This window comes from Anopheles cruzii, chromosome 3 (genome assembly GCF_943734635.1).
Source record: "Anopheles cruzii chromosome 3, idAnoCruzAS_RS32_06, whole genome shotgun sequence".
NCBI lineage: Eukaryota > Metazoa > Arthropoda > Insecta > Diptera > Culicidae > Anopheles > Anopheles cruzii.
The window spans coordinates 38,963,067-38,975,852 of NC_069145.1; the positions used below are offsets into that span (position 1 = coordinate 38,963,067).

General features: G+C 49.0%; 2 protein-coding genes across 2 annotated transcripts; one reads left to right on the plus strand and one right to left on the minus strand.

Annotated features, from left to right (window-relative positions):
- Positions 1 to 281: 281 nt before the first annotated feature.
- LOC128273595 (double-stranded RNA-specific editase B2-like) lies at positions 282 to 1,180 on the minus strand. The gene is given in 2 exon segments (XM_053011599.1): positions 282 to 590; positions 592 to 1,180. Coding segments are annotated over 2 exon segments (852 nt in total). The 5' UTR covers positions 1,149 to 1,180; the 3' UTR covers positions 282 to 295.
- A 1,351-nt stretch (positions 1,181 to 2,531) lies between these two features.
- LOC128271484 (helix-loop-helix protein delilah) lies at positions 2,532 to 3,860 on the plus strand. The gene has a single exon (XM_053009041.1). The coding sequence runs from the start codon at positions 2,532 to 2,534 to the stop codon at positions 3,858 to 3,860; it is 1,329 nt and encodes a 442-aa protein (XP_052865001.1).
- Positions 3,861 to 12,786: the final 8,926 nt, after the last annotated feature.

Below are 12,786 nucleotides of genomic sequence, written 5' to 3' on the forward strand. Positions count from 1 at the left end.
TCTGGTCACAATAATTGTGGATTGAAGAAAGGAGCGCATGATAAAACCACGGGTTTAAGCAAAATTGTATGACCGCAATGGAATGCATTGCGAAAAATAAACTACGTTTGTCATGTGTATCAATGATCCCTAACAGAGGCAGGCCACACGAGTTAATTGATGTTGTTAACTGAATTTTAATTAACTAAATTAACTTTGTTATCATCGTATTTCGTAAATTCTTTTGTTTTATTAAAAAAAGGTAGTTTCGCTAGACACTATAAGTAAATAAATTCAGGGTAAAATACTATATCCCTTATTCCAACGCACAGCGCTCAAACTCAATTTTAAACAGCTTTTTACAAGCGTCTGTCGCAGCTGCTTTCCGTGCTAATTTCTTTGACCTTCCCTTGCCTACAAAATGTAATCCATCTACCGTGATTCCTGCCAAAAATATACTGCCCAACATATGATTTTCCGTTCCAAGATCTTCGTACGGGACTTGAGGACGCATATAAGTCAGCAGAGCAGTTGGATGACGTGTGGCTGCATCAGTTGGTAGATCCGCCATAGTTTTAGGGTGTTTTGAAGCCAAAGGTTTCTGCAATGTATGCTTTTGGTTTGGATCTAAGCATCGGGATCTCAAACCCTTCGTTCTGCCATTCTGTAAACAACTTGTACAGGGCATATGATGCGAGATGCATCATAGGCATGCCATCCGATTCAAGGGAATCGGTTGTTTCGACATCCATATTACTGTCATTTCCTTGCTGCTTCACCTTGTTCATATGAGAAATCGCCAAATCGCGCAAGGCTTTCTCTGAAGCCTTCGATTTCGCAAGAGATTTGTTTGCTGCAGTAGCTTCATATCTCACATTATTGATAATTATCGCAGCCGTGGTTTGCTGCCCATTTGTACTAACAATAAACTGGGACATTCCAGGTCCTTGCAGCTCATGCAATGTTACAATGGGGTTCTTTGGCATTAACCACTGGCGAAGTCGGCGTAATTGACGTACCTTGCGCTCTTTTTTGCCTTTTTTTCTATCTGCTGCTGTAAGTTGTTTTTTAGTGATAAAGTATTTCTTAAACTTAGCGCCGATACCATCAGCATTGCATTCTAAGGAGGAATCACTCATCTCGGCACTGTTGAATTCGATCATTTGCATCGAATCAATTCCGTCGTCATTATTAATCTTTCCTGTTGCTTGCTGCGGTTCCTGCTGGGATGTTCCAAAATCCGTGTTGGGATCGTTTTGCTGTTGCTCACTGCTGCTTTTGCCTTGCACAAGCTGTTGTGTTGGATTCACACTTAGCTCCATTTTAACTGAAGTATTTCACTAGAATTCGTACCAAGCAGAGTTTAAACAACCATTGCTTCGAACCATTACGAAAGTCTCCGAATAGTGAATTAGAATAGAATAGTGTTTGCAAATACCACGCAAGAGGACGGCGTCACTTCGTTGGGCTGTGGTCACAGAGAGATCGGCTTCACGCGTCGAAAATCCTCATTACCCTCGCCGGGCCACAGTGTAACACACGTACGAGTGTGGCGTCCAACACGGAAAGCACGTGTTTGTCAAAACAACGCCATTCGCTCGGGATGATGTCTTCGTAAGATTACGCTCGTGGCCGCTGGGCGCTACCGGGAAGGCCAACATTAGTAGGGATATACCGCGGAACTTTCCCCAAAGTTTTGGTGATATTTTTTCAGAAATTTATGAAAAAAAAATCCCCAAAAGCTTGATACGTACCTCCGAACCCTGGGGCGACAATGGCAACACTTGATCGTCAGCCAGACCGCCAGTTAGTGCGTTGTAAAACGGGGAGGAACCGTTCCCTGAAGCCGAACCGTGGAACCGTGCGAAGTAGTAACTGACCCCTCGGGTGTCAATAACCATTAATCATGGCGGACCCCGGAGTTCATCGTAATCGGCGGTGGTTAGCGGTATTGGTGCTGGAATCGATACGCCAATGTCAAGTGTCAGCGTCACCGTTTATAACCACCGGATCGGCGGCCCCATCAGCGAGCGCGAACGACGCTTCTAAGTGGCACCGGGCGCAGGAGGTCGCCGGTGGACCGCGTGCGGGCGATTTATAAATTGCTGTGAGAAAGTTGCCGCGGCCGATAAAAAAGGGCAGCGCCATCGTCCGCGTAACCGGACCGCGGCGGCGCAATTGTTGCCGATGATTTACAAGCCGTTCAGCTTTGACAGTTTCCCTTCGCACCAAGCCATTTGTCACACCGGCCGACCGGTCGACGGCGGGCGAGACGAAGGCCGGGGTATGGCTGGGGGGCGATTTGAATATTGGCCGCCCCGAAACAACAATGGCACCATTCGTCATAATATTTTTGAGGGCCTTTCTTTCGGTCGGGAAGAAGCTGCTTCTTGTTGGAGAGGGGAGTCGCTACAATGGGAGACAAAACGAATCCGAAGGAGCCCCCAACAGCCTCCAACAGACAACGACTTCATCGGCAAACCAGAGTGTCTCATTTATTGTATATCCCTTTTCGCTCGTTACAGGACGCGCTGACCTCGGCAAACCCCACGATGCGTCACAACAACATCGAGTCGATCAGGGCGATCACCTACGATCAGCAACCGTCGATGGAGGCGATGGCCGACGCGAACAACAACCACGGCAACGGCACCACCACTGGCTACACGCTGCTGGGCGCCGACGCCGCCGGCACGCTGACGTCGGAGATCCGCAAGGACGAGAAGTACTCGCTCCGGCAGCGCCAGTCCCGCCGCACCACACTCGAGTCGAGCGTCAGTAAAGCATCGGGAACGACGAAGGAGAAAGTAACGCCGAAGGAGAAACCCAAGCCGAAAGCCGCCCCGCTCAGCAAGTACCGGCGGAAAACGGCCAACGCCCGCGAACGAAGCCGCATGCGGGAGATCAACAGTGCGTTCGAGAACCTGCGGCGCGCCGTTCCGGTGGCGGTGGCCGGACCGAGCGGGAGCAGCTCCCCGGTCAGCTCGCCCCAGTGCGGTGCCAGTGCGTCGTCGTCGAGCGAGAAGCTCACCAAAATCACCACGCTCCGGATGGCGATGAAGTACATCCGGATACTGAGCGATATGCTATCCGGCGGCACATCCAGCGGTGGCTACGACAACAACAATGACCTGGACATGGTCAACCACAACGAGATCGAGCGCGAGGTCATGCAGAAGGGCCTGTTGCTCCGCGATGGGCTGCTCCAGGGATACGGATCACCCGATCTGTCTCCGGTGCGTCCACCAGTGGACCACCGGTACACGGCGCCACCGGGACCACCAGCTAGGGGCAGCAGCAGTAGCAGCAGTAGTAGCAGCAGCAGCAGCAGCAGTGGCTGCACCAGCACCTTGACCTCGAGCCCACGGAAGCGGAGCAGTAAAAAGTCCACTCCAGCCTCCAGTCGGGCGAAGAAGAGCAACACCGCCGGATCGGCGGGTGGCACCCGGTCCCGCACCCGGAAGCTTCCTCTGGCGGCGAGTTCGAACAAGCTCACCGAGCACAGCCCTGTTCCGCTAATAGCATTGGACGCGGCCAGTATCGATCCCGGGCCCGCCGATAGCGGACCGCTCAGCATGGACGTGGACCTCGGCTCGGTGCTGGAGTCGGACAACGACTCGCTCATCCTGTCCGAGCCGTGCCTCAGCCCGGGCGTGACGGGTGCGGGCGGTCTGAAGGCGCACGGGTTCGGCTGCCCCAACACTAGCACGGTGGTGCCAAACGATAACCTCGAGTTTGGACTGTTCCTAGAGTCGGACGCGGACTCGCTGCAGCTGTCCGAGCCCTGCCTAAGCCCGCTCAGCCACCTGGACTCGCTGAACCCGTTCAACGAGCTGCTGACCGGCTTCAACGAGCAGACGGCCCTCGAGCTGTACCTATGACCGCCCCCGCGCCCGAGATCCTGGAACCAAGTCCGGTCCCAAGTCTGTTGTTAATACTTCTATTTTCTTAGTGCCTTCCTAGCTTAGCTTAGTGTCAACGACCCCGCGATCGCGGTCGGCAATGGCAAGGTCCCAGTAATTTATTCTCACCGTGTCATATTAGTTAAGACAAACGCGGGCGCCACCTACGGAGGCGGGTGGCGCCGAAACGCAGCAGAAAGATCAAACGGCTTCCGGTCGAACCTGTAATTAAAGAAGCCTCACACTGACCCGACCCACTCCGTTGCACGACACACGATCGTCGTCGTGATCGCGGTTGCCGCTCGCTCCTGGTTGGCTTCGTAGGCAGGTTCAGGGGCCTCCGCGCGATGCTTACGCTTCACTTCACGCTAACCACCAGAACCACTTCCCATAACGCATTAATTTTCCGCCTCTTTAGATCCGCAGTCGGATCAACAGCCACAGTTTCATCGAATTAAGCTCACGACGGGCGTCGCTCGACCGCAAGGTTCGCGTTCGAATTTGCGGTTCCAAACCATTAGACACCGAAATGGTCAATTTGTCACCGGCCGCCGCTAGCGGTGGCGGGACCCAGTGGCATTCACATGCCCGGCACGTCTTGTGCTTCCGTTTGTCGTGCTGTGCCGACATTGGCCTGGGCGCAATGTTCGATCATAGCGCAGAGGATGTAGCCAAACAGTGCTCTATTCTTCGTTCTATTCGAACTCGTTCGCCCCCTTTTTTGTGCACATTTGAAAGCCACTTCTTGGCTCTTTCTTTTTTATTTGCGATTTTGTGGTGTTTAGCTTTTTGTAGTTGGAACTCTGCCGTTTATTAGAGCGATTATGCTTCTTCTTTCTCTTGCTTTCTTGCTGAAGTGCCCTTTCTATCAAGTCTTGTTTCAATCTCTTCTTTTCTGACTCTCGTTCTGTTTACGTGGCACTTCGCACTTTTTTTCGTTCGTTCAACTGAATTCTATTTTCAATTTTATATTTGCTGGTTTCTATTAATAACCATAAAAGCATGACGCCGTCACAACAGTTGTTTATACTGTTACTCCATTTTTATTAATTTATCATCTCTTGTGCCTTTTCTTTTCGGGGTGTTGTTACTCTCTGCACGTCTAACTACTATTTTCGTTCCATCCATTTTTTTATCTTTTTTAAATTATAGCTTTCATTCTGCCTCTCATTTTGCCATTCTATTTAACACTCTTTTGGTGTTTTTTTAATATTTTTTTAACTTCAAATGCTAGAAGAGCTTATGTTTTATTACAACCATTTCATTGTTTCTCGTTTGCTTCTTTCTTTCTACACAAATGTATCGTTTCTTATGGCAATCTTTTCCTTTCTATCCCTTGTTACTCTCTATACGACTTGCTACCGTTTCCTTGATTTTTGTTATTGTTTGGCTTCGATTTCCGCAGTCGATTGCCGCCGGCAATCAATGGTGCTTATGGTTGTGATTCAATTTTATGCTTCGCTTGCCTGTGCACCCTCGTGAACGCATAAATTACCACTGTTTGCGTCGTGTTATGCTCCGGCGCGCTGACCTTTTTGCTACGGCCCAATTGTTCCGCTGCGACTGCTGCCGCTGCACCGTAAATCAATCCGTATGACAATTACATTTTAATTGGAACAACACGCTCCCCGGTGGTTTCCCTTTTCGGGTGCGCATGAGTGTGGTATATTTGACATTTTTGTGCGCTTTGTCGACGCCGAGTCGAGCGTTCCTGGAGATCGATTACAACACGCGCTCACCGGCAGCAATATTTGACACCTTATCTCGATGGTCGATGCTGCTGGCCGAAGGGTTGTGTTGTTCGTTAGCCACAAGACGCCTCGGTTGCGCTTTGGGGCTGCCTCGAGAACGCTGTGACACGTCGTTACGATCGCCATCATGCATTATTTGTCCACAATAGTCGCAGCAACAGCAACAGTAGTGATCGCGATTGCATAATGCATGTCGCGGAACGGCTTCTGTCAACGTGACACTCGCCGTTGGTTGGCCGTCTCTTTCATTCCCCCGGTGGGGCTCCCGGTATTTTTATGGCAACCACCCCACTGTGTGTGGTGGGATAGCCACCCCCCTAATTCCGGATGAACTACAGCATGCATGAAGGGTTGCTTCGGGGGCCTCTCGCCCGGCTAACGGCGCCGCGCTGCGCAATGCACGTGTCGCGTAGGGGCGCAAGTCGCAACAGTTGCTTTTGCGCATTCGCGGACATCGCGTCACGTTTTGTACAGATTTAGACGCTCCAAGGTACTGTGGAGGAAACCAACCCCCGGGCAGCGCGGCTTCGCAGCAGCACAGTCCTCCAATAAGGGTTGTGTTGGAAGGTGGTGGCCAACGCTTTCGGTCGGTAGGCGTTACTAAGCGGATCGAGCGGAGCGTAACGGAGCGGAACGGAGGGCGTTAGGGTGACCAGCGACACCTGTTGCCAGGGGGCCGCTCAGATCAAAAGTGAGCTGTATTTATTTGAAGTCACCGCGCCGTGCGTTCGATGTATGATGAATGTAACCGACCAAAAGGAATGAATCATAAATGTTTGCCTGATCGCCTGACCCATACGAAAAAATAAACCGATCGATCCCGGTGAGCCGAACTCTGGCCGTTCGCGATCGCCTTTCGCTTGGCGGGTTGCTCGCAGTCGAGTTCGCAGCAATTGAGACTCTGTCAGCGACTTTATGGCCACCCGCAATCAACGCACGGCGCATGGCCGAATCTTGAGCCGGGCAACCCTTATCGCCCGGCGTCCATCTGTGCGATTGCGAATTATCGTAAAACCTTCATCGCATAACCACCTGCCTGCCACCGCCACGGCCACCGTCACCACCATTCGACACCTTTCACCGTTTATGCGCCCCCGTTAATGCTTTGGCCTCATGCTGGACAACGCGACAACGAAATTCCTTTCATTTCGTTGCAAACATATTATGTTGGCCCGAGCCACGGATGTCTGATTGAATTTGCGGTGCCGTCCGGAACAATGCACACATTCCACTTCGACCATTTTTGACTAAATAACGCGTACCTCAAGCAACCCCGGCCACAGTTTAATACAGTCAACATCAACCAGCGAGCAAGCGACGAACCGTGCCACATTGTAAGACATTTCTGTTTTTTGTTTTAAAAGTTTATTACACTAAAATGTTGTTATCCTTTTTTCGGCAAGTAGTATAGTGGTAAAATTCTTCTTTCGACACAAAATGGAATCATAAAATACACGGTATTATTTAGTTGTAAGGCCCCGCTAGGGCGCGGCATTAGCTATTTCCGGCCGTCGCGATAAGGGAGACGCCACCATACGCTTACATTCCAGTAGCCAATTCCTACGACGTCACGTATGTAAAACGAAATCCCCAGCACGGACAGGGATTCGCAGTGTATTTATCGTTACTTTGCTTAAGGACCTAGAGGGTAAGGCTAGGCTAAGGTCTCCACGTATTCCACTACAAACCCACTGTAAGTAGCTTCTTCTCCCTCGGTTTTACTCCTTGGCGTCCTTGATCGTAGCGAGCGATCGTAGCGCGGATCAAGGTGAAACAATAGGCCAGCAACCGGGTTTGGCGACATTTCCTAGGCAGCAAGTGTAGCGTACTGTAGGTAGGCAAAGAGCACTCGAAGTGACCGTTTTGGGCTGACGAAAGGGAGTGCAAATAAAGTGAAACATAAGTGACCGCCCGCTACACGGCACTCGCGACGCGCACACCGGCCACCGGATTATGCACGACAATAGCAAAATATGCATTTTATATACATATGAAAAAAAACACACCGACCTATCGTCTTTTCTTTCTGAACGAAAACTGAACCGGGCGTCCGGGCATCCGTTGGCCGAGAAGCGTCACGTCACGCGGGTTCCCACGCTCCAATAAACCAGAAACGGATCCTCGTTATGTGGCAGGTAGCGGGTCCCTCGGTATCGCGGTATGATGCGCCCAAACCAACATCGCTCGTATCACTGCACGCACGGTCCACGGAGCGAATACCGGACGCTTCACACTCCGGGCGAGCGGCGGAAAAACTGGTACTCAGGTATCCTTCCTAGGGGGGGCCGGCTCTGGTAAACCCGGTAGCATCGCAGATCGCTGGGAAAAAGGCAATCTCTGTCCAGCGGACCGGTTCGGGTGTTTGGACATCGTCCAGAGCGAAAATCAAATGCGTATCAACCGTCCAAAGACTCGGCGAACGACTCGCTCGGAATATTGATGAGGCTCGGCGGAAGACAAACGTGTTCGGTGCGATCGAACCAAAATGCTGGCTGACGTGGCGAATGGCAGTGGCTACCGCTACGGCCAATGTGCGATGTTGTTTTATGGTTTCCCTAATTGGATGCTGCAAAGCCCGTCCGCCGGAATCGTCCACCGTGTCTTTGGTGGCCACCCATTTTATGGTGCTTGAATTGTTGCAATTGGATCCCTTTCGTGCATGTCCTTGCACGCGCAGGAGCAGGTATTAGCGTAAAATAAAGAAAACTTTCGCTGGAGAATCCTCAACAACTGCATCCTATTTTGCTTTAATTATTTTTACAGATAATGATCTTAAATATGCTGCATTACATTCACTAATAGTTAGTCATGAATTCTCTCGGTCCCGCTCAGCATAACAACTACCGAGTGTACCGAGTGTACCAGTCACGATGGCGAACGAAGCAAAGGCATCGCAATAAAATATCGCACAGCCCAACCCGCGCCCAACTTCTTATCCTATTGTTTCGATCGTTTAAGTTGCATTTTCCCAGCGCATAATTTGCCGTACGCGTCGTCGCCATCGTCGGGTCGAGCCGGATCGGAACGCACATCGCCGCCGCATATTCCGGCGCATCGATTCCATAATGTTATAAATAATTCAATAACCGCACCGCCCGGAGCCCCCGGAGCAACGGCCGCGCCCTCCGATGCGGTTCACCGCACCCTCGACCCCGGACGAGCGAAGATCAATCAACATTGGCGATGTTTCACATGGGCGAACACAATAGCAACAATTTATGTACTGCGTCTTAAGCTGCTCCTCGGGCGTTGCGGTTTTCGGTAGGACGCGATGCGTTTCGGCCACTGCCACACCGCACAGGCGGATCGGATCGGATCGTAATCAAGTTGTCGTTCGGTTTCGGGCCCCCGCACGGAAGTTCATTGCACCCGCCGGCACATATAGCCGCCACCGTTGATGGTTTTTGGGATCGTTTTTCTTCCGACGTCGCCGCTGGAAATGCCGTTCCCTATGATCGACCGATGATTTGCGTTCCACAGACCGTCCGTCGCATGCGAGCTCCCGAAGAATTTTGGAACGGTTGCTTAAGGCTAGTCACCGTCGTATGCAGCCCAATCAGAGCATGAAGCAAGCAACTGAGACGAGCAATGATCGACTCTAGAACCACGAAATCTAAGCGGGAAACAGTGAAACTATCGATTATTCAGTGCGCGCTTGTTTCTTACTGTGTTTTGACATTTATTTTAAGAAGTTTAATCATAAAAACTCGTTAAAATTCCAATTTTCTATGCTCATTGGGTCTCGTTTCTTGCATTAACATTGTGTCCTTGCACTGTGTTATTCCAAAAAAATCTTAATAAATTAATAATCGTTTTATGATTAGGAAAAATCGTCTTTTTATTTTAGTTTTTATCACATCCCAAATGAAAGAAATAATGGAAACAAATAAGAAAAAATATTTATTTTTAGAGAAATCTTTGGAGAACAGTTTGAAAAACATTTCAATTAAATGTTTTAAACGTAGGAATACAATTTGTTTAAATCAAAGTTTAACATGAAATCATAGCTCGGCTGGCAGCTAAATAAAGACTTCACTTCAGCTTACAATTCATTCACTTACAATTCGTGTATTTTGTTTATTCCTTTCAATGGCTTCATTTTTTTTTCAATTTTAAACAAATAATGTACTTTGCATTATTGTCTCTCGGGTTAAATTGAAAGAAACTGTTAATTGCACAATCAGCAACCGTATAACTCATTATAACTGAATAGACTTAATCAACGTGGAATGTATCACAATTAGCTCAATGAAATCGTACAGTAAATACGAAAGACGCCGGTACTTCTCACGGAAACCTAATCTTACTAGCAAATATAGCGCCAACCGCGCAAACCGAATCCGGACGAACCTTTAATGTTTCCAGCGCCGACACCGACACTGACCGCAAACCCTGTGCCCTTTTCCTCGCGCCCGACTGCGGTGCGAAATGCCGCCGGCCAGCGAAGAAACCACAACCGGAGCCCGGCTTCCGAACGTGTTGAAATGTCATCCGAAGGAAGAAAAAACAACTCAATTAATGAACGTTGCCGACCCGAAGTCGGTCGGGTCGGGATTTACTGACCTCCCCGCAGTCGGCAGTCGGGCACGATTTGCCCGCGTTCGCGGTTCGAGGTCCGCGGACCTTTCAGCACGAGTCGGCGAGCCGTCCTTTGCCGTCCCGGTTCGGTGACCAATTCTTCATCCATAAGACATTCGATTTCGCACCTCTAATTCCGTCGTTGAATAATCAATCGGCTCGTGATTGAGTGCAAAACCCCGATGCGGCCAACCGACGAACCGAAGGACCGGCGTCGCGTCGCGATCGCTGCTGCAAATTTCCCTACATATTTATGCATTACAGAAAACGCTCCTGCCCTGGTGCCCATCCTCATGTTCAAGGTGGGCTGATTTGCATAGGATTTCGTATTGAAATTAAATCGATTACGATTACGAGCCCGAGCTGTGGGCCTCTCTTCGGGGGCCTCTCCGAGTTCTGTGGGTCTGCAGGTGAGTCGAAGGACTTCTGGGCCGCGAAGGATTTGGAGCGCCGTACCCTTTTTCGGGATCATGACAAAGTGCGGTCACCCGTTTAGGGCTGCTGGTGGAGTGTGCACGTGTGACACCGCCTTTTTTGTGACAGTCACGCGAAAAGCCCAACAGATGCCGCCGGACCGCATGGTTAATTCCACCGAACACCACTAGACCCGAAAACCGAACCGTTCGTGGCTCGAGGCGGCCACGTTGGCACCTTGGGCAGAATTTTCTCCTTTTATAGTAGGCCGCTAGGCGTCGCACGAGTCTCTCTCTCTGGCGCTCGCCAAAGGTGCCTTTGGCGAGGTGCCAAAGTCGTTAAAAGATGGCCACAATAAGTGAGCCCTGGTGCGCCCGGACAGGTGGCCAACGAATTCGTGCGCGGCCAAAGCTAACAACACACGACACCGCTCGGTGCGAGACCCCAAGGAGTGGAGTCGCCAAGGAGCAAATCGTGAGGACATTTGCCGCGATCGATGGGAAGGAACCGAGGCGCCAGATTGCCCGCGGACCACTGGCTGAGTTTGGAAATGTCACGCAGTTATGGACAATTGGCCCACGAGGGTGCGTCACGAGAGCTTTTGTTGCGAGGCCGCAGTTTGGCGTCAAATTGACGCCATTTTAACATAAAGTCTATTGGTATTGCCCGTGAATCAACGAATAACCGAATGCTGTAAATAGTTAACAACGAAACAGTAACAATAGATGAGAAATCGTAAAAGTAAAGTGTCCAAATTGAAGAAGGATGATTTTAACGCAAGGAATTAACATACATGCTATGTCTTGTAAATAAGTAGACTGTCTTAATTTAACTCCAATAAAACACACTCATTTTTTGATCAGGAGTATTTTTATTCTAAAGAGTTTCTAGTCGTACGCACAACGCACACAACGGTGAATGCATTTTTTCATTGATCGTTTGTTGACCTCGGAAGGAATATCCAGAAGCCGCTGTGTTACAGCCGCTCGAATTGCTGGATAAAAAGATCCTTTCGTGGCCAATTTGAAGATAAGGAATAGGAAAGAGTCACATGGTGACAGATCAGGTGAATACGGAGGCTTGTTGTCCTTTTCGGCGGCTTTAATCATGTCTTTCGTATGTGTTACACGGGCGTCCTTTTGGTCGTCTGTTTTATTTTTTTCTAATCATTACATAAAATCTTCCAACAAGTGTCTTTACTTGTATTACACTCTTCAGCTACCATCCTTACAGTGTAATTTCCATCCACAGCAATGATTTCGGTCTAGTGGACGCCTTTAATTGTTTTCCCAGTCCTCACGATTCTCTTGAAAACCCTTATACCACACAAAAACTTATAGGTCTCAGACAAATTATAGGTCTCAGTACATGTTTTACCAAGTTTAACACAAAATTTTATATGGGCTCTTTGTTCCATGTTTAACATAAGCCTTAAATCCTGTAACACATAATCGCGCATAACTTTTTAGTTTCGATTGCATCGCGCATCCGATTTGCATGAAATTGGAAACGTTGGAAAGGTGGAAAAGTGAAGAACGGGCTTTGCAAACTAACTCTGTTTTCTATTTTTCTAAAAATAAAATCTCGTTATTAAAAACATACCGTCGACATACGTACCAACATCGATTGTGTTTGATTGACACAGTTGTGTCTCTGTTGTAAAAAAAATACACCAAATCAAACGTAGAAAAAAAATAAATGTATAAATATATAGTCCTTAATAAATATTAAGGGCTTGGCCAAAAAGGAAAGAACGCTTGCTTGGTTGGTATTAATTGTAATTGTTTCTCCATGATACGTGATTTTCCATTCACACTAAAATGATTGGAGGCCGTACTATAGGCTGCTTCCTAATTAAATTAAAACTTGGAATTTCTTTTCGCTATGTTTAATGCAGTCTATGTCAGAAGTTGCCGTGGAAAAGTTTGGAAATCGGAATTTTGATTGAAATTGAACTACTTATAGAACTTTGCCCGCCAAATTGGAAACGTCAATTTGCACACTCGTCACACCAAACGATGAGCGAATTGGCTAACTAGGGCACTCCGGCTTCACACCACGTCGCGCAATGCGTGGCCGCGGCATTGACCCACCACACTCGGCAATTATGATCCATTTAGCGTTACGCTGGTGTGAAATGACTTGGGCCCACAAATCGTAAC